The 21,397-nt window shown below is 48.6% G+C and overlaps 1 protein-coding gene across 2 annotated transcripts in view; it reads right to left on the bottom strand.

Annotated features, from left to right (window-relative positions):
- Positions 1 to 1,294: 1,294 nt before the first annotated feature.
- LOC138853050 (uncharacterized) overlaps positions 1,295 to 21,397 on the bottom strand; it is a 303,768-nt gene continuing 283,665 nt past the window's right edge. For both annotated transcript variants that reach the window (XM_070087431.1, XM_070087432.1), the window contains one exon: positions 1,295 to 2,288. In XM_070087431.1, coding sequence (XP_069943532.1) covers positions 1,650 to 2,288 — 639 coding nt within the window. In that variant the 3' untranslated portion in view covers positions 1,295 to 1,649. The remainder of the gene's footprint in view (positions 2,289 to 21,397) is intronic.

Genomic DNA, 21,397 nt, shown 5'->3' with positions numbered 1-21,397 from the left:
TTGATTTTAATAATACTAATTAAATTTGAGCTGATTTATGATATATCTGGTAGAATTTGACTAAAAAATACACCTTAGTTTAGGTTATGTTAGGTGAGATTTCTAAGTAAGTTTTAGACAAAAAGTATTTTTTTTGCATCACTACCAATGAAAAAAAATAGCAATATGTAAAAAACAGTTTTGGAAACGTCCAATTTTGAAGAAAATTTGGCCTAGTCGCCAAGTTCGATTTATTAGGTCTCCACCCACAAATGTTAGTCCTACCCCAACTACCACTACCACAATTCCACTACCTCATCTCCCTCTACCACTATTGCATCTCCATTACCCAAACCCCTCTCTACCACAACCCCACCACAACCTAAATCTGAGACCAATTTTGTTTCCCTTTTACCCTCGTTGCCTGGCCTGAGATCAGCTTTATCACCACCTAGTAGGATAGATATCTCTCTGAATTGATGTCTCTCAGGTGCTGTCCTCATTAGTCAGACTAGGTGGTGGGCTGGGATAGGTATCCTTGGAAGAGCTGAAGTCTCCCAGGTACTGCTCTGGATGGTCAGGCTAGGGGCAGGTGGTGGGCTGGGATAGGTATCCTCGGCAGCGTTGAAGTCTCCCAGGTACTGCTCTGGATGGTCAGGTTAGGTGCAGGTGGTGGGCTGGGATAGGTATCCTCGGCAGCATTGAAGTCTCCCAGGTACTGCTCTGGATGGTCAGGCTAGGGGCAGGTGGTGGGCTGGGATAGGTATCCTCGGCAGCGTTGAAGTCTCCCAGGTACTGCTCTGGATGGTCAGGTTAGGTGCAGGTGGTGGGCTGGGATAGGTATCCTCGGCAGCATTGAAGTCTCCCAGGTACTGCTCTGGATGGTCAGGCTAGGTGCAGGTGGTGGGCTGGGATAGGTATCCTCGGCAGCGTTGAAGTCTCCCAGGTACTGCTCTGGATGGTCAGGCTAGGTGCAGGTGGTGGGCTGGGATAGGCATCCTCGGCAGCGTTGAAGTCTCTTTGGAGTTTGTACACACACACAAAAAAAAAGAACGCAGAGAAAATATAATTACCGCAGAGTTAATTTGAGTTATAATATACTTATTATTATTATATGAATAAGATACAGTCAATCTTAGATTCACTAAGAAAATTAATAAGCAATCTCTTAATAAATTTGATTATATAAATACATATTTTTATTAATAAATTCCTATTGATGTAAGTGCACTGAGAAATACAGTGCACGTATGCACATGCAGGGGCATATATCTCAGTTTATATACACTCAGAGATCCAATTTTGGGGGGTTAAAGTATTCTTGACTGGTGGTGAGCAGGTGACAAGCAGCCTTAGTGACTCACAGGCTTTAATTAAGCCCAATCAGAGCAAGGACAGGGCTCACACAGTAAAATATATAGCAGCTTTACAAACAAATAAATGAAAACAATTAATTATTCAGTTTTTTCCATATTTCCAGGGCGAAAAAAAAACTACAAGTGGGAAGAAAACGAGAAGGAATGAGAAATGCAACTTCTAAGACAGAAACAGAAAGCACGTACGAAGAAACAAAGAGTATAAAGAGAAGACAAGTACGAAGAAGTCAAGGATAAAGAGCAGACGAGTATAAACTGAATAATGCAACTACGAAGACGAGACAAATTATGTCTTCAGTATTTACCTCGTTGGTTCCTGTCGTCGTCTCTCACAACACAGTGATGGTTCCTATCGTCGTCTCTCACAACACAGTGATGGTTCCTATCGTCGTCTCTCACAACACAGTGATGGTTCCTATCGTCGTCTCTCACAACACAGTGATGGTTCCTATCGTCGTCTCTCACAACACAGTGATGGTTCCTATCGTCGTCTCTCACAACACAGTGTTGGTTCTTGTCGTCGTCTCTCACAACACAGTGATGGTTCCTATCGTCGTCTCTCACAACACAGTGATGGTTCCTATCGTCGTCTCTCACAACACAGTGATGGTTCCTATCGTCGTCTCTCACAACACAGTGATGGTTCCTATCGTCGTCTCTCACAACACAGTGTTGGTTCTTGTCCTTGTCTCTCACAACACAGTGTTGGTTCTTGTCGTCGTCTCTCACAACACAGTGATGGTTCCTGTCGTCGTCTCTCATAACACAGTGATGGTTCCTATCGTCGTCTCTCACAACAGAGTGTTGGTTCTTGCCCTCGTCTCTCACAACACAGTGCTGGTTCCTGTCGACGTCTCTCACAGCACAATGCTGGTTCTTGTTCTCATCTCTCACAACACAGTGTTGGTTCTTGTCCTGGTTTCTCCCAACAGCCTGAAAAGAACGAAGATAATTGTTTTTATTACGTCCATCTCCTGTTCCCCAGTCATTTATAAATTTACTGTAGTTTTAATCTGAGTCATCAACAGACCGCTTGACAGTACTGTTAAGATGAAAAAATACGATTAATTTAAGTGGCTCTTAATCTAATCATGGTAGTCAGTCGACTCTCTCCCTGTGTGTCTGTATCTCTGCTAGGTGTCTGTGTCTGTCTCTAGTCTGCTTGTATTTGATGTCTGTATCGGGGTCTGTTTGGTGTCTGCCTGTTTACCTCCCTGAAGTCATCACTGGCGCGACGTTCAAATGCTTCGGACAATTACACCCACCTAGTGTACTTAAATATATCTCGCGTGGTGGAATATGACTGAGAGGCAAAGATAGTTTCTGTTCTTACCTTGTAACATTCCTATAGAGTAGAATATCCTCTCCCTGTTAACCATGTAACTGACTGGTACGTCACGTGGCAACCACCTCCTCACCCTGCTGGCCATGTAGCGCACAGGGATATTACGTGACAATCACTTCCTTACCCTACTGACCACGTAACTGGTGCATCACATTTGCTTTACTGTGATCTTACAAAAGAAAGGTCAGATGAAATTATTATACCCAGGTTCTTCTTGCGTTTTGTACACAGTGCCTTTTTTTGGAACTCTATTTTTTCCATATACAAGCAGTTGGAACATGTCACCATTGAACATCATATTATTCTCTACTGTCCATTGGAGGAAATTTTCTTCTACCCTCTTGCAATTTTATCGTCTTCTACCACGGGGATTTTTCATACTTATTTTGGTATAGTCCGCAAATAATGATTAGAAGTTGTGGCAAGTGTGCTTATTTATTTTGGTTATGTAAATGAAAAACAGCGAGGTGAAAGAGATACATATATGTACATGATAATATATACCTGGAAAACACTTGAGAGCTTTGGTCCAGATCTACACAGCCATAACAACATACTGGAGAGAAAGATACAGGAGGAAGTGAAAAAAAAAAAAACAGTGACAAGCGGGGTGCAGTGAGCACAATAAGGGAGCACTGTATCAACGTCAGTGGCCCCAGAAAATATCAGAAATACTCCTGGGACAAGCGTAGAAGTCTTCAAGAGGAAACCAGATAAGTATCTTCACCAGGTGCCAGATCAACCAGGCTATGAGGGATATGTGAGTCAGCGAGCCATTAGCAGCAATACCCTGGTTGGCCATGGCAGGGCTTTGGGAGTAGAAAAACTCTCGGAACTCATCAAAGGTGTATCAAAGATAAAGGTGCCAGTACCGTGTCTTTGAGCATTGAATTTTTTATTTTACTAATGTCAGATTCTGTTTCGACACCTTTGTCTATCTGTCAGAGAGTTGAATATCCACTGACGTACTTTCCCCGTCATGCATAGTGACGTCATTTTTATGTACAATTACTCCACGATTACATTTATCAACTAGCTTCGCAAAATCCATATAGACCCCATCTGCATCCTGGTTTTCTTCCAGCGCCTCAGTAATCTTGTGATATTAGCTTTTAGTAGTTGTGACAAGCACGATCTTCCTGATCCATGTTGATTCGGGCTGTACAAGTCATGCTTTTTAATATGGTTTATAACCTGACGTCTCGTTACCCTTTCAAAGACTTTTATGATGTGCGATGCTAGACCTACTAATCTGTATTTGTTTTCATTCTGCCAGCACTCTACTGCCGCCTTTTGCAGAGGATCTGTATTTGTGCTGTTTAAGGCCTGGGATTTATACAAGATCTAACTCTTTCTCCAGAGGATCCTGAGTGCTCGTGTTAGTGGTATTTTACAATTCTTTTCGAATAAGGAATTCCACGAATCCGGTCCAAATGCTGTATAGATGGACATGTTTTATTTTTTTTTTCGAATTCCACATGATTAGTGTTTTTGTATAGGGCATGCAGAGGTAATACAAGAAAATTTTCTCGTTGTTCATTCTGTTTGAGTTTAGTGAACTGATGAACATTGATTCATGATGTTCTTTTAGAATTTCGCTTATTTATTTTTTTCATGGTCAGTGTATGAATCTCCTGTGATTAATCGTTCAACAGGTGGTTTTTAACTTGGATTTTGGATATGTGTAGAAATAGTGAGAATCCTGGACAAGTACAGCACCTGTGTGGTGCTACTTTCTCGTTGATGCTACACTCTCCACCAGTAGCGCCACCACCACTACTATCTACAGCAACTCTCCCTCCTTTTTCCCCACCAGTCTTACCTACCCACCCCAAAAAGTGTCCCCATGAATAATATTGTACTATCTGTACCTGCACATTAATTGAATTAGTCGTGAAGAATAAAAACTACAAGATCGAGACTGGAATAACTACAAGTGTTTTGGTAGTTGTGCGATCCCAAAAAGATACGCCTCTATTTAACGAGCCCAGCCCCCTCTACCTTAGTGCACGCGAAAGGAACAGTACAGAGTGAGACATGAATGTCTTATGCAGTTAAATATCAACTTTGAATATCTGAAACCAATAAGAAGCATCCACAAGTTATCACATGGAAACTAATGTTACAATTTCTTTGCTAATAAAAAAAATGACAAACTGGCAAATACAGAGAACAAAACCAGTTCGAACCTTACACCAAGACAGGTTGGTGTTGAAAGATTTTAGCCAGTCGGAAATGGTAGTATCTAGTTATTGCAAAGAGGTCACTATCCCATAATACAGTTCAAGTCTGATGCTGTTCAGGCGTTATATTCTCAAGTTATAGGCGTTCAGGGTTTGAAGCCCATCGGATGATGCGTTCTAAGGTTAAAACGAAAACCCCGAAGCGATAGAAAAATACTTTGAACTAATCAGAGGCATTACTTCCAGGAAGGAGAGGAAACCTTGCACGACGTGTCGGTCAGCTCCACACCTTTATCAAATCACGACTTGATGATGGTCCAGGGCAGACCGAAACGTCGTCTGAAGTTTCCTCTCCAAAGGTGTAAGTCATTCAGGAATTAATCAGTGGAGCTATGGAACTTTTTTCTGAGAATTCTCAGAATTTTTGACGATAGTGGAAAACGATGTCAAACACTCCTTCATGTTGTTAAAACTTTGTAAGTGCTGGAGTGTGGGATGTATGGTGGGTGTGTGGGATGTATGGTGAGTGTGTGGGATGTATGGTGGGTGTGTGTGATGTATGGTGAGTGTGTGGTATGGTGATGTGTGTGATGGGTGAGTGTGTGGGATGTATGGTGGGTGTGTGAGATGTATGGTGAGTGTGTGATGTATGGTGAGTGTGTGATGTATGGTGAGTGTGTGATGTATGGTGAGTGTGTGATGTATGGTGAGTGTGTGTGATGTATGGTGAGTGTGTGGGATGTATGGTGGGTGTGTGAGATGTATGGTGAGTGTGTGGGATGTATGGTGGGTGTGTGTGATGTATGGTGAGTGTGTGGGATGTATGGTGGGTGTGTGTGATGTATGGTGAGTGTGTGGGATGTATGGTGGGTGTGTGTGATGTATGGTGAGTGTGTGTGATGTATGGTGGGTGTGTGGGATGTATGGTGGGTGTGTGGGATGTATGGTGAGTGTGTGGGATGTATGGTGAGTGTGTGGGATGTATGGTGAGTGTGTGGGATGTATGGAGGGTGTGTGGGATGTATGGTGAGTGTGTGGGATGTATGGTGAGTGTGTGGGATGTATGGTGGGTGTGTGGGATGTATGGTGAGTGTGTGGGATGTATGGTGAGGGTGTGGGATGTATGGTGAGTGTGTGGGATGTATGGTGAGTGTGTGGGATGTATGGTGGGTGTGTGGGATGTATGGTGAGTGTGTGGGATGTATGGTGGGTGTGTGGGATGTATGGTGAGTGTGTGGGATGTATGGTGAGTGTGTGGGATGTATGGTGAGTGTGTGGGATGTATGGTGAGTGTGTGGGATGTATGGTGAGTGTGTGGGATGTATGGTGAGTGTGTGGGATGTATGGTGAGTGTGTGGGATGTATGGTGAGTGTGTGGGATGTATGGAGAGTGTGTGGGATGTATGGTGAGTGTGTGGGATGTATGGTGGGTGTGTGGGATGTATGGTGAGTGTGTGGGATGTATGGTGAGTGTGTGGGATGTATGGTGAGTGTGTGGGATGTATGGGGAGTGTGTGGGATGGATGGTGAGTGTGTGTGTATGGTGGGTGTGTGGGATGTATGGTGTGTGTGTGGGATGTATGGTGAGTGTGTGGGATGTATGGTGGGTGTGTGGGATGTATGGTGTGTGTGTGGGATGTATGGTGAGTGTGTGGGATGTATGGTGAGTGTGTGGGATGTATGGTGGGTGTGTGGGATGTATGGAGATGTGTGTGGTATGTATGGTGAGTGTGTGTGATGTATGGTGGGTGTGTGGGATGTATGGTGGGTGTGTGGGATGTATGGTGAGTGTGTGGGATGTATGGTGGGTGTGTGGGATGTATGGTGGGTGTGTGGGATGTATGGTGAGTGTGTGGGATGTATGGTGGGTGTGTGGGATGTATGGTGAGTGTGTGGGATGTATGGTGGGTGTGTGGGATGTATGGTGAGTGTGTGGGATGTATGGTGGGTGTGTGGGATGTATGGTGAGTGTGTGGGATGTATGGAGAGTGTGTGGGATGTATGGTGGGTGTGTGGGATGTATGGTGGGTGTGTGGGATGTATGGTGAGTGTGTGGGATGTATGGAGGGTGTGTGGGATGTATGGTGGGTGTGTGGGATGTATGGTGGGTGTGTGGGATGTATGGTGGGTGTGTGGGATGTATGGAGGGTGTGTGGGATGTATGGTGGGTGTGTGGGATGTATGGTGGGTGTGTGGGATGTATGGTGAGTGTGTGGGATGTATGGTGGGTGTGTGGGATGTATGGTGGGTGTGTGGGATGTATGGTGGGTGTGTGGGATGTATGGTGGGTGTGTGGGATGTATGGTGGGTGTGTGGGATGTATGGTGGGTGTGTGGGATGTATGGTGGGTGTGTGGGATGTATGGTGGGTGTGTGGGATGTATGGTGGGTGTGTGGGATGTATGGTGGGTGTGTGGGATGTATGGAGGGTGTGTGGGATGTATGGTGAGTGTGTGGGATGTATGGTGGGTGTGTGGGATGTATGGTGGGTGTGTGGGATGTATGGTGAGTGTGTGGGATGTATGGTGGGTGTGTGGGATGTATGGTGGGTGTGTGGGATGTATGGTGGGTGTGTGGGATGTATGGTGAGTGTGTGGGATGTATGGAGGGTGTGTGGGATGTATGGTGGGTGTGTGGGATGTATGGTGGGTGTGTGGGATGTATGGTGGGTGTGTGGGATGTATGGAGGGTGTGTGGGATGTATGGTGAGTGTGTGGGATGTATGGTGGGTGTGTGGGATGTATGGTGGGTGTGTGGGATGTATGGTGAGTGTGTGGGATGTATGGTGGGTGTGTGGGATGTATGGTGAGTGTGTGGGATGTATGGTGAGTGTGTGGGATGTATGGTGGGTGTGTGGGATGTATGGTGAGTGTGTGGGATGTATGGTGGGTGTGTGGGATGTATGGTGAGTGTGTGGGATGTATGGAGAGTGTGTGGGATGTATGGTGGGTGTGTGGGATGTATGGTGGGTGTGTGGGATGTATGGTGAGTGTGTGGGATGTATGGTGAGTGTGTGGGATGTATGGTGGGTGTGTGGGATGTATGGTGAGTGTGTGGGATGTATGGTGAGTGTGTGGGATGTATGGAGAGTGTGTGGGATGTATGGTGGGTGTGTGGGATGTATGGAGAGTGTGTGGGATGTATGGTGAGTGTGTGGGATGTATGGTGGGTGTGTGGGATGTATGGTGGGTGTGTGGGATGTATGGTGAGTGTGTGGGATGTATGGTGAGTGTGTGGGATGTATGGTGGGTGTGTGGGATGTATGGTGAGTGTGTGGGATGTATGGTGGGTGTGTGGGATGTATGGAGAGTGTGTGGGATGTATGGTGAGTGTGTGGGATGTATGGTGAGTGTGTGGGATGTATGGTGGGTGTGTGGGATGTATGGAGAGTGTGTGGGATGTATGGTGAGTGTGTGGGATGTATGGTGGGTGTGTGGGATGTATGGTGGGTGTGTGGGATGTATGGTGAGTGTGTGGGATGTATGGTGAGTGTGTGTGATGTATGGTGGGTGTGTGGGATGTATGGTGAGTGTGTGTGATGTATGGTGGGTGTGTGGGATGTATGGTGAGTGTGTGGGATGTATGGTGAGTGTGTGTGATGTATGGTGGGTGTGTGGGATGTATGGTGGGTGTGTGGGATGTATGGAGAGTGTGTGGGATGTATGGTGAGTGTGTGGGATGTATGGTGGGTGTGTGGGATGTATGGTGGGTGTGTGGGATGTATGGTGGGTGTGTGGGATGTATGGAGAGTGTGTGGGATGTATGGTGAGTGTGTGAGATGTATGGTGGGTGTGTGGGATGTATGGTGGGTGTGTGGGATGTATGGTGGGTGTGTGGGATGTATGGAGAGTGTGTGAGATGTATGGTGAGTGTGTGGGATGTATGGTGGGTGTGTGGGATGTATGGTGGGTGTGTGGGATGTATGGTGGGTGTGTGGGATGTATGGTGGGTGTGTGAGATGTATGGTGGGTGTGTGGGATGTATGGTGGGTGTGTGGGATGTATGGTGGGTGTGTGGGATGTATGGTGGGTGTGTGGGATGTATGGAGAGTGTGTGTGATGTATGGAGAGTGTGTGAGATGTATGGTGGGTGTGTGGGATGTATGGTGGGTGTGTGGGATGTATGGTGGGTGTGTGGGATGTATGGAGAGTGTGTGAGATGTATGGTGAGTGTGTGGGATGTATGGTGAGTGTGTGAGATGTATGGTGGGTGTGTGGGATGTATGGTGGGTGTGTGGGATGTATGGTGGGTGTGTGGGATGTATGGAGAGTGTGTGAGATGTATGGTGAGTGTGTGGGATGTATGGAGAGTGTGTGGGATGTATGGTGGGTGTGTGGGATGTATGGTGGGTGTGTGGGATGTATGGAGAGTGTGTGAGATGTATGGTGAGTGTGTGGGATGTATGGAGAGTGTGTGGGATGTATGGTGGGTGTGTGGGATGTATGGTGAGTGTGTGGGATGTATGGAGAGTGTGTGGGATGTATGGTGGGTGTGTGGGATGTATGGTGGGTGTGTGGGATGTATGGTGGGTGTGTGGGATGTATGGTGGGTGTGTGGGATGTATGGTGGGTGTGTGGGATGTATGGTGGGTGTGTGGGATGTATGGTGGGTGTGTGGGATGTATGGTGGGTGTGTGGGATGTATGGACGGTGTGTGGGATGTATGGACGGTGTGTGGGATGTATGGAGGGTGTGTGGGATGTATGGTGGGTGTGTGGGATGTATGGTGGGTGTGTGGGATGTATGGTGGGTGTGTGGGATGTATGGTGGGTGTGTGGGATGTATGGACGGTGTGTGGGATGTATGGACGGTGTGTGGGATGTATGGTGAGTGTGTGGGATGTATGGTGGGTGTGTGGGATGTATGGTGGGTGTGTGGGATGTATGGTGGGTGTGTGGGATGTATGGTGGGTGTGTGGGATGTATGGTGGGTGTGTGGGATGTATGGTGGGTGTGTGGGATGTATGGTGGGTGTGTGGGATGTATGGTGGGTGTGTGGGATGTATGGACGGTGTGTGGGATGTATGGACGGTGTGTGGGATGTATGGAGGGTGTGTGGGATGTATGGTGGGTGTGTGGGATGTATGGTGGGTGTGTGGGATGTATGGTGGGTGTGTGGGATGTATGGTGGGTGTGTGGGATGTATGGTGGGTGTGTGAGATGTATGGTGGGTGTGTGGGCTGTATGGACGGGTGTGTGGGATGTATGGTGACGGTGTGTGGGATGTATGGAGGGTGTGTGGGATGTATGGTGGGTGTGTGGGATGTATGGTGGGTGTGTGGGATGTATGGTGGGTGTGTGGGATGTATGGTGGGTGTGTGGGATGTATGGACGGTGTGTGGGATGTATGGACGGTGTGTGGGATGTATGGAGGGTGTGTGGGATGTATGGTGGGTGTGTGGGATGTATGGAGGGTGTGTGGGATGTATGGTGGGTGTGTGGGATGTATGGTGGGTGTGTGGGATGTATGGACGGTGTGTGGGATGTATGGACGGTGTGTGGGATGTATGGAGGGTGTGTGGGATGTATGGTGGGTGTGTGGGATGTATGGTGGGTGTGTGGGATGTATGGTGGGTGTGTGGGATGTATGGACGGTGTGTGGGATGTATGGACGGTGTGTGGGATGTATGGAGGGTGTGTGGGATGTATGGTGGGTGTGTGGGATGTATGGAGGGTGTGTGGGATGTATGGACGGTGTGTGGGATGTATGGACGGTGTGTGGGATGTATGGACGGTGTGTGGGATGTATGGAGGGTGTGTGGGATGTATGGTGGGTGTGTGGGATGTATGGTGGGTGTGTGGGATGTATGGTGGGTGTGTGGGATGTATGGTGGGTGTGTGGGATGTATGGAGGGTGTGTGGGATGTATGGAGGGTGTGTGAGATGTATGGTGGGTGTGTGGGATGTATGGTGGGTGTGTGGGATGTATGGTGGGTGTGTGGGATGTATGGTGGGTGTGTGGGATGTATGGAGGGTGTGTGGGATGTATGGTGGGTGTGTGGGATGTATGGAGGGTGTGTGGGATGTATGGTGGGTGTGTGGGATGTATGGACGGTGTGTGGGATGTATGGTGGGTGTGTGGGATGTATGGTGGGTGTGTGGGATGTATGGAGGGTGTGTGGGATGTATGGAGGGTGTGTGGGATGTATGGAGGGTGTGTGGGATGTATGGTGGGTGTGTGGGATGTATGGACGGTGTGTGGGATGTATGGACGGTGTGTGGGATGTATGGACGGTGTGTGGGATGTATGGAGGGTGTGTGGGATGTATGGTGGGTGTGTGGGATGTATGGTGGGTGTGTGGGATGTATGGTGGGTGTGTGGGATGTATGGTGGGTGTGTGGGATGTATGGAGGGTGTGTGGGATGTATGGAGGGTGTGTGAGATGTATGGTGGGTGTGTGGGATGTATGGAGGGTGTGTGGGATGTATGGTGGGTGTGTGGGATGTATGGTGGGTGTGTGGGATGTATGGTGGGTGTGTGGGATGTATGGTGAGTGTGTGTGATGTATGGTGGGTGTGTGGGATGTATGGTGGGTGTGTGGGATGTATGGTGGGTGTGTGGGATGTATGGAGGGTGTGTGGGATGTATGGTGGGTGTGTGGGATGTATGGTGGGTGTGTGGGATGTATGGTGGGTGTGTGGGATGTATGGTGAGTGTGTGTGATGTATGGAGGGTGTGTGGGATGTATGGTGGGTGTGTGGGATGTATGGAGGGTGTGTGGGATGTATGGTGGGTGTGTGGGATGTATGGTGAGTGTGTGTGATGTATGGAGGGTGTGTGGGATGTATGGTGGGTGTGTGGGATGTATGGTGGGTGTGTGGGATGTATGGTGGGTGTGTGGGATGTATGGTGAGTGTGTGTGATGTATGGAGGGTGTGTGGGATGTATGGTGGGTGTGTGGGATGTATGGTGAGTGTGTGTGATGTATGGTGTGTGTGTGGGATGTATGGTGGGTGTGTGGGATGTATGGTGAGTGTGTGTGATGTATGGTGTGTGTGTGTGATGTATGGTGAGTGTGTGGGATGTATGGATGTATGGTGGGTGTGTGGGTGGGTGTGTGGGATGTATGGTGGGTGTGTGGGATGTATGGTGGGTGTGTGGGATGTATGGTGGGTGTGTGGGATGTATGGTGGGTGTGTGGGATGTATGGTGGGTGTGTGGGATGTATGGTGGGTGTGTGGGATGTATGGTGGGTGTGTGGGATGTATGGTGGGTGTGTGGGATGTATGGTGGGTGTGTGGGATGTATGGTGGGTGTGTGGGATGTATGGTGGGTGTGTGGGATGTATGGTGGGTGTGTGGGATGTATGGTGGGTGTGTGGGATGTATGGTGGGTGTGTGGGATGTATGGTGGGTGTGTGGGATGTATGGACGGTGTGTGGGATGTATGGAGAGTGTGTGGGATGTATGGACGGTGTGTGGGATGTATGGACGGTGTGTGGGATGTATGGAGGGTGTGTGGGATGTATGGACGGTGTGTGGGATGTATGGAGGGTGTGTGGGATGTATGGACGGTGTGTGGGATGTATGGACGGTGTGTGGGATGTATGGAGGGTGTGTGGGATGTATGGACGGTGTGTGGGATGTATGGAGAGTGTGTGGGATGTATGGAGGGTGTGTGGGATGTATGGAGAGTGTGTGGGATGTATGGAGAGTGTGTGGGATGTATGGAGGGTGTGTGGGATGTATGGAGAGTGTGTGGGATGTATGGAGAGTGTGTGGGATGTATGGAGAGTGTGTGGGATGTATGGACGGTGTGTGGGATGTATGGACGGTGTGTGAGATGTATGGAGGGTGTGTGGGATGTATGGAGGGTGTGTGGGATGTATGGAGGGTGTGTGGGATGTATGGACGGTGTGTGGGATGTATGGAGGGTGTGTGGGATGTATGGAGAGTGTGTGGGATGTATGGAGAGTGTGTGGGATGTATGGAGAGTGTGTGGGATGTATGGACGGTGTGTGGGATGTATGGACGGTGTGTGAGATGTATGGAGGGTGTGTGGGATGTATGGACGGTGTGTGGGATGTATGGACGGTGTGTGAGATGTATGGAGGGTGTGTGGGATGTATGGAGGGTGTGTGGGATGTATGGAGGGTGTGTGGGATGTATGGACGGTGTGTGGGATGTATGGAGGGTGTGTGGGATGTATGGAGAGTGTGTGGGATGTATGGAGAGTGTGTGGGATGTATGGAGAGTGTGTGGGATGTATGGACGGTGTGTGGGATGTATGGACGGTGTGTGAGATGTATGGAGGGTGTGTGGGATGTATGGAGGGTGTGTGGGATGTATGGAGGGTGTGTGGGATGTATGGACGGTGTGTGGGATGTATGGAGGGTGTGTGGGATGTATGGAGAGTGTGTGGGATGTATGGAGAGTGTGTGGGATGTATGGAGAGTGTGTGGGATGTATGGACGGTGTGTGGGATGTATGGACGGTGTGTGAGATGTATGGAGGGTGTGTGAGATGTATGGAGGGTGTGTGGGATGTATGGAGGGTGTGTGGGATGTATGGAGGGTGTGTGGGATGTATGGAGAGTGTGTGGGATGTATGGAGGGTGTGTGGGATGTATGGAGAGTGTGTGGGATGTATGGAGGGTGTGTGGGATGTATGGAGAGTGTGTGGGATGTATGGAGAGTGTGTGGGATGTATGGAGAGTGTGTGGGATGTATGGAGGGTGTGTGAGATGTATGGACGGTGTGTGGGATGTATGGAGGGTGTGTGGGATGTATGGAGAGTGTGTGGGATGTATGGACGGTGTGTGGGATGTATGGAGGGTGTGTGGGATGTATGGAGAGTGTGTGGGATGTATGGAGAGTGTGTGGGATGTATGGAGAGTGTGTGGGATGTATGGACGGTGTGTGGGATGTATGGACGGTGTGTGAGATGTATGGAGGGTGTGTGAGATGTATGGAGGGTGTGTGGGATGTATGGAGGGTGTGTGGGATGTATGGAGAGTGTGTGGGATGTATGAAGAGTGTGTGGGATGTATGGAGAGTGTGTGGGATGTATGGAGGGTGTGTGAGATGTATGGAGAGTGTGTGGGATGTATGGAGGGTGTGTGGGATGTATGGACGGTGTGTGAGATGTATGGAGGGTGTGTGAGATGTATGGAGGGTGTGTGGGATGTATGGAGGGTGTGTGGGATGTATGGAGGGTGTGTGGGATGTATGGACGGTGTGTGAGATGTATGGAGGGTGTGTGAGATGTATGGAGAGTGTGTGGGATGTATGGACGGTGTGTGGGATGTATGGACGGTGTGTGGGATGTATGGAGGGTGTGTGGGATGTATGGAGAGTGTGTGGGATGTATGGAGAGTGTGTGGGATGTATGGAGAGTGTGTGGGATGTATGGACGGTGTGTGGGATGTATGGACGGTGTGTGAGATGTATGGAGGGTGTGTGAGATGTATGGAGGGTGTGTGGGATGTATGGAGAGTGTGTGGGATGTATGGAGAGTGTGTGGGATGTATGGACGGTGTGTGGGATGTATGGACGGTGTGTGGGATGTATGGACGGTGTGTGAGATGTATGGAGAGTGTGTGGGATGTATGGACGGTGTGTGGGATGTATGGACGGTGTGTGGGATGTATGGAGGGTGTGTGGGATGTATGGAGGGTGTGTGAGATGTATGGAGGGTGTGTGGGATGTATGGAGGGTGTGTGGGATGTATGGACGGTGTGTGGGATGTATGGAGAGTGTGTGGGATGTATGGACGGTGTGTGGGATGTATGGAGAGTGTGTGGGATGTATGGACGGTGTGTGGGATGTATGGACGGTGTGTGGGATGTATGGACGGTGTGTGGGATGTATGGAGGGTGTGTGGGATGTATGGAGGGTGTGTGAGATGTATGGACGGTGTGTGGGATGTATGGAGGGTGTGTGGGATGTATGGACGGTGTGTGGGATGTATGGAGGGTGTGTGGGATGTATGGAGGGTGTGTGGGATGTATGGAGGGTGTGTGAGATGTATGGAGGGTGTGTGGGATGTATGGAGGGTGTGTGGGATGTATGGAGGGTGTGTGGGATGTATGGAGGGTGTGTGAGATGTATGGAGGGTGTGTGGGATGTATGGACGGTGTGTGGGATGTATGGACGGTGTGTGGGATGTATGGAGGGTGTGTGGGATGTATGGAGGGTGTGTGGGATGTATGGACGGTGTGTGGGATGTATGGACGGTATGTGGGATGTATGGAGAGTATGTGGGATGTATGGAGAGTGTGTGCGATGTATGGAGAGTGTGTGGGATGTATGGAGAGTGTGTGGGATGTATGGAGAGTGTGTGGGATATATGGAGGGTGTGTGGGATGTATGGACGGTGTGTGGGATGTATGGACGGTGTGTGGGATGCATGGAGAGTGTGTGGGATGTATGGAGAGTGTGTGGGATGTATGGACGGTGTGTGGGATGTATGGAGAGTGTGTGGGATGTATGGAGAGTGTGTGGGATGTATGAAGAGTGTGTGGGATGTATGGAGAGTGTGTGGGATGTATGGAGAGTGTGTGGGATGTATGGAGGGTGTGTGGGATGTATGGAGGGTGTGTGGGATGTATGGAGAGTGTGTGGAATGTATGGAGTGTGTGTGGGACGTATGGACGGTGTGTGAGATGTATGGAGGGTGTGTGGGATGTATGGACGGTGTGTGGGATGTATGGACGGTGTGTGGGATGTATGGAGAGTGTGTGGGATGTATGGAGAGTGTGTGGGATGTATGGAGAGTGTGTGGGATGTATGGAGGGTGTGCGGGATGTATGGAGAGTGTGTGGGATGTATGGAGGGTGTGTGGGATGTATGGACGGTGTGTGGGATGTATGGACGGTGTGTGGGATGTATGGACGGTGTGTGGGATGTATGGACGGTGTGTGAGATGTATGGAGGGTGTGTGGGATGTATGGACGGTGTGTGGGATGTATGGAGGGTGTGTGGGATGTATGGAGAGTGTGTGGAATGTATGGAGTGTGTGTGGGACGTATGGAGAGTGTGTGGGATGTATGGAGGGTGTGTGGGATGTATGGAGAGTGTGTGGGATGGATGGAGAGTGTGTGGGATGTATGGAGAGTGTGTGAGATGTATGGACGGTGTGTGGGATGTATGGAGAGTGTGTGGGATGTATGGAGAGTGTGTGGGATGTATGGAGGGTGTATGGGATGTATGGAGGGTGTGTGGGATGTATGGAGAGTGTGTGGGATGTATGGAGGGTGTGTGGGATGTATGGAGAATATGTGGGATGTATGGTGGACGTATGGGATGTATGGAGGGTGTGTGGGATGTATGGAGAGTGTGTGGGATGTATGGAGGGTGTGTGGGATGTATGGAGTGTGTGGGATGTATGGTGGACGTATGGGATGTATGGAGAGTGTGTGGGATGTATGGTGGACGTATGGGATGTATGGAGGGTGTGTGTGATGTATAGAAGGTGTTTGGGGATGTGTGGGATGTATGGAGGATGTATGGAGGATATGTGGGATGTGTGAATGGTATGTGGAATATATGGGGGGGGATGTATGAAAGGTGTGTGGGGTGTGAGGAGGATGTTTGGGAAATATGGAGGGTGCGTGCGATGTTGAGAGACTGTGTCGAGTTAAAGTGTGAAGAGGCTATGTGGAGGTAACTGCGTGGAGGGGTTACACAGGATCTGTATAAAGCGACTGGGAAGGACTACATGGAGGGTCTTCACGGAGGGACTTCACGGAGAGACTTCATAGAGGGTCTTCACGGAGGGACTTCACGGAGAGACTGCATGAAGGGACTGCACAGAGGGTCTGGGAGGAGGACCTATGCACACATAATAACCCTCACTTGAGCCTAGCTCCTCCCCAGAGATCTGAACAATAAGCAACCTCTTACATTCACTGCAGGATTTACTGCACTCACCTGTTACACCTCATAATCAATATGCCAAAAACATGTAATTTGTCAGCCTGCCTTGGGAACCTGAAAAACATTATACATAAAGAAGGCTGAAGCCTCTTGCATTTGCGTATACATAGCCCAGAGGTATACAGAGAGAGAGAGAGAGAGAGAGAGAGAGAGAGAGAGAGAGAGAGAGAGAGAGAGAGAGAGAGAGAGAGAGAGAGAGAGAGAGAGCAGCCACGGTGGACATAGAACTGAGAGTTTGTGTCTTAAAGACAACAACTGTAAAGTTTTTTGGAAGCTGTGGCCAGTAGAGGCGTCGTGTTGTGGCGTCGCTTAAAGAGAGCATCCTGAGTCTCGCCCTCCCTAAATCTTGTTGCTGGGTGATGGATTAATTGTCTTTAATATATAGTGTATGGAAATAGACGAAAATGAATATACTGTGTGCAACAATTTGGTCGCTAATGGTTATCATTTGCACTAACTGAACGATAATTTCCACATCAGCCCTGACGCGTCGCAGGGAAAACACTGAACCTTGCAAGAAATACCTCAACATGATCCACAAACACTGAACCTTGCAAGTAATACCTCAACATGATCCACAAACACTGAACCTTGCAAGTAATACCTCAACATGATCCACAAACACTGAACTTTGCAAGTAATACCTCAACATGATCCACAAACACTGAACCTTGCAAGTAATACCTCAACATGATCCACAAACACTGAACCTTGCAAGTAATACCTCAACATGATCCATAAACTCCGAAATTGAAGTAAAACAATTTTTAACTGTAAATTTGAAATTTCCCTATCAAGTATTTTCATTTACCTCTTATAGATGGGAAGGAAAAAACTATGTATCAGAATTTTTGCTGGGTGAATATTCCGTCTGGATGTTCAGGGGATATTTTTTTCCCCTCAATTTTTTATATAATAATATTTTTGTAATGCGAGGGTGGGCGATCCATCACGACCTGAGAGAGGTAGTATCATCCAGGGCTAATGATATATGACCTTGCTAGGGATTACTCACCTAGAGTTCCATGTTGATGCTGCTGCTGCTGCCTTGAACCCCAGACATGCTGCTTCTGCTGCCTTGGACCCCAGACATGCTGCTCCTGCTGCCTTGGACCCCAGACACGTTGCTGCTGCTGCCTTGGACCCCAGACACATTGCTGCTGCTGCCTTGGACCCCAGACACGTTGCTGCTGCTGCCTTGGACCCCAGACACATTGCTGCTGCTGCTGCCTTGGACCCCAGACACGCTGCTGCTGCTGCTGCCTTGGACCCCAGACACGCTGCTGCTGCTGCCTTGGACCCCAGACACGCTGCTTCTGCTGTCTTGGACCCCAGACACGCTGCTTCTGATGCCTTGGACCCCAGACACGCTGCTGCTGCTGCCTTGGACCCCAGACACACTGCTGCTGCTGCCTTGGACCCCAGACACGCTGCTGCTGCTGCTGCCTTGGACCCCAGACACGCTGCTGCTGCTGCCTTGGACCCCAGACACGCTGCTTCTGCTGTCTTGGACCCCAGACACGCTGCTTCTGTTACCTTGGACCCCAGACACGCTGCTTCTGCTGTCTTGGACCCCAGACACGCTGCTTCTGTTGCCTTGGACCCCAGACACACTGCAGCTGTTGGCTTGGACCCCAGACACGCTGCAGCTGTTGGCTTGGGCTACTGACACTGCTACTACTGCTGCTATTGCCTTGGACTATAGACAGTGCTGCTGCTGCTGCTGCGTGAGCAGACAGTGAGAAGCTCCAAGAAGATTTAGACAGATTATAGGAATGGTCAAGTAAGTGGCTGCTGGATTTCAAAGTTATGAAGTCTGTTGGAGGGGAGAGAAGAAGGAGACAAGAGACTGAACACAGACTATGAGGCGATAAACTACAGGTATCGACAAGAGAAAGTATTCTAGGGGTGAACATCACACCGAGCATATCGCTAGAGGAGCATATAAACCATTTGATTTCGGCTAGTAAATCCCAGAATAGCCTTCAGAAATCTTAAAGAATCTTACAGGACTCCATTCACAAGGGATGTCAGGTCCATCTTAAACTACACAGCATCAGTTTGGACTCTCCGCCTCACTAAACACGTTCTAAAGCTTGAAAGGTACAAGGTTTGCAACCAGATTAGTCCGAGAGCAAAGAGTGATACATGTGGTAAAAGACTAAAAGAAAAGAACCTGACGACCCAGGAAGACAGGAGGTCAAGACGAAACCTGAACACGACACAAAATAACCAGAAGAATTGATAAGGTTATAAGACCAGAATTGTTTCCAGGAAAAGGCCAGGTACAAGGGAGAAGAGAAGGAGCTTAAAATCACAGATTAATCACAGGAATGTTAGGAAGTACTTCGTCAGCCTCATGGCAGTAGGAAAGTGGAATGGGTTGGGTGTGGAAGTGGTGCAGAGGTGAACTATACACACATGAAGAGCAGACATGAAGTGCTCAAGTGGCCAGAAATCAGTAATACTAGTCGATGAAGCTTAGGAGTCGGGGTCAGGAGCCAGGACTCGACCTACGCAACCACAAATGAGTGAGTACATTTTTGAGAATATTTTTCGATCCAAGGAAACACTGTGTCTCTTACCCCTGCTTGCTCAGATGTGGCACAGTGTCAGGTACTTCCCTACATCAGTGTCTGGTGTGACAGTGTCAGGTACTTCCCAACATCAGTCTCTGACGTGACACAGTGTCAGGTACTTCCCAACATCAGTCACTGACGTGACACAGTGTCAGGTACTTCCCAACATCAGTCTCTGACGTGACACAGTGTCAGGTACTTCCCAACATCAGTCCCTGACGTGACACAGTGTCAGGTACTTCCCAACATCAGTCACTGACGTGACACAGTGTCAGGTACTTCCCAACATCAGTCACTGACGTGACACAGTGTCAGGTACTTCCCAACATCAGTCACTGACGTGACACAGTGTCAGGTACTTCCCAACATCAGTCACTGACGTGACACAGTGTCAGGTACTTCCCAACATCAGTCACTGACGTGACACAGTGTCAGGTACTTCCCAACATCAGTCACTGACGTGACACAGTGTCAGGTACTTCCCAACATCAGTCACTGACGTGACACAGTGTCAGGTACTTCCCAACATCAGTCACTGACGTGACACAGTGTCAGGTACTTCCCAACATCAGTCACTGACGTGACACAGTGTCAGGTACTTCCCAACATCAGTCCCTGACGTGACACAGTGTCAGGTACTTCCCAACATCAGTCACTGACGTGACACAGTGTCAGGTACTTCCCAACATCAGTCACTGACGTGACACAGTGTCAGGTACTTCCCAACATCAGTCACTGACGTGACACAGTGTCAGGTACTTCCCAACATCAGTCACTGACGTGACACAGTGTCAGGTACTTCCCAACATCAGTCACTGACGTGACACAGTGTCACAAACATCAGTCACTGACGTGACACAGTGTCAGGTACTTCCCAACATCAGTCACTGACGTGACACAGTGTCAGGTACTTCCCAACATCAGTCCCTGACGTGACACAGTGTCAGGTACTTCCCTACATCAGTGTCTGGTGTGACAGTGTCAGGTACTTCCCAACATCAGTCACTGACGTGACACAGTGTCAGGTAAACATAAAGTGTCAGGTACTTCCCAACATCAGTAGTCGCATAGTCCCTGACCATTGCAACATTTTTTGACAGTGTCATTTCCCATTTCGGTGAGTACTGTGACGTAGTGTCAGGTACTTCTTGTATCAGGTAAACATTATTATTATTATTATTATAATCATAACCAAGCGCTAAACCCGTAAGGGTCATACAGCAGGTAGAATTCAGTAGGACTGTGAGGCAGGACTGTCCATTTCTACGCGTTTGGTCATCCTCGGCCACGAAAACTGTCTCCAGCAGACTATATTGCTGGTTATGTTTCCCAACACTCTGCTCAGCTTAAGACGCTCGTGAGTTTTCTTGGCTCCTAATATGTTTATTTCCCCCCCTATAATCTACCTTGTCCATAATTACTACCGCATTTGTTTTGTCTGCTTTCGTAAGGTGTTGCAGAAGTCTGAGCTTTGCTCAGACTTCTGCAACACAGTTGTCCCCAGAGATCTGTTAAGTTATACCATGAATTAAGGAAAGATCCTGGACTTCACCTTAGGAAAGCAAACACAAGAAATCCGATAGTAATTATGGACAAGGTAGATTATAGGGGAAAAATAATTTATTATTAGAAGACGGGTAACTGACGTGCCCCTTAAACGTCACAAATGGCTGAAACGCGAAGATCTGTGAACGATCTTCATTACTTTGGGTCTCCCTAGACCTACAGAACTATTTTGCGAGACCTTGTAGCCCTTGTGGCGTCCAAGTCTTTCAGTATTTCACTAGTTAATGGGGTTTCAAAGCCTATTGCTGCACTAGGGGTCATTAACCCAACATTCTCTACCTGACTCTCCACACTATATATACTCATGTAGCCTTTACCCAGGTAAATCTGTTTGTGACTTGATAAAGCCCACTGTGTGGGCGAAACATAGTCAATAAAGGATCGCATTATACTGCATTTGTGTTTACTTCAGCTGCGTAGATTAAACAAGTAACTGACTGGGAGGTGCAGGTGGTAGCGTCCTCCGCTTCACCACTGAGTCCATGTTATCGTTTTA

Source organism: Cherax quadricarinatus, chromosome 21, assembly GCF_038502225.1.
Source record: "Cherax quadricarinatus isolate ZL_2023a chromosome 21, ASM3850222v1, whole genome shotgun sequence".
In the NCBI taxonomy this organism is placed as follows: domain Eukaryota; kingdom Metazoa; phylum Arthropoda; class Malacostraca; order Decapoda; family Parastacidae; genus Cherax; species Cherax quadricarinatus.
Note: the sequence above shows the minus strand (reverse complement) of the source record. Positions and strands in the feature narration are given on the sequence as shown.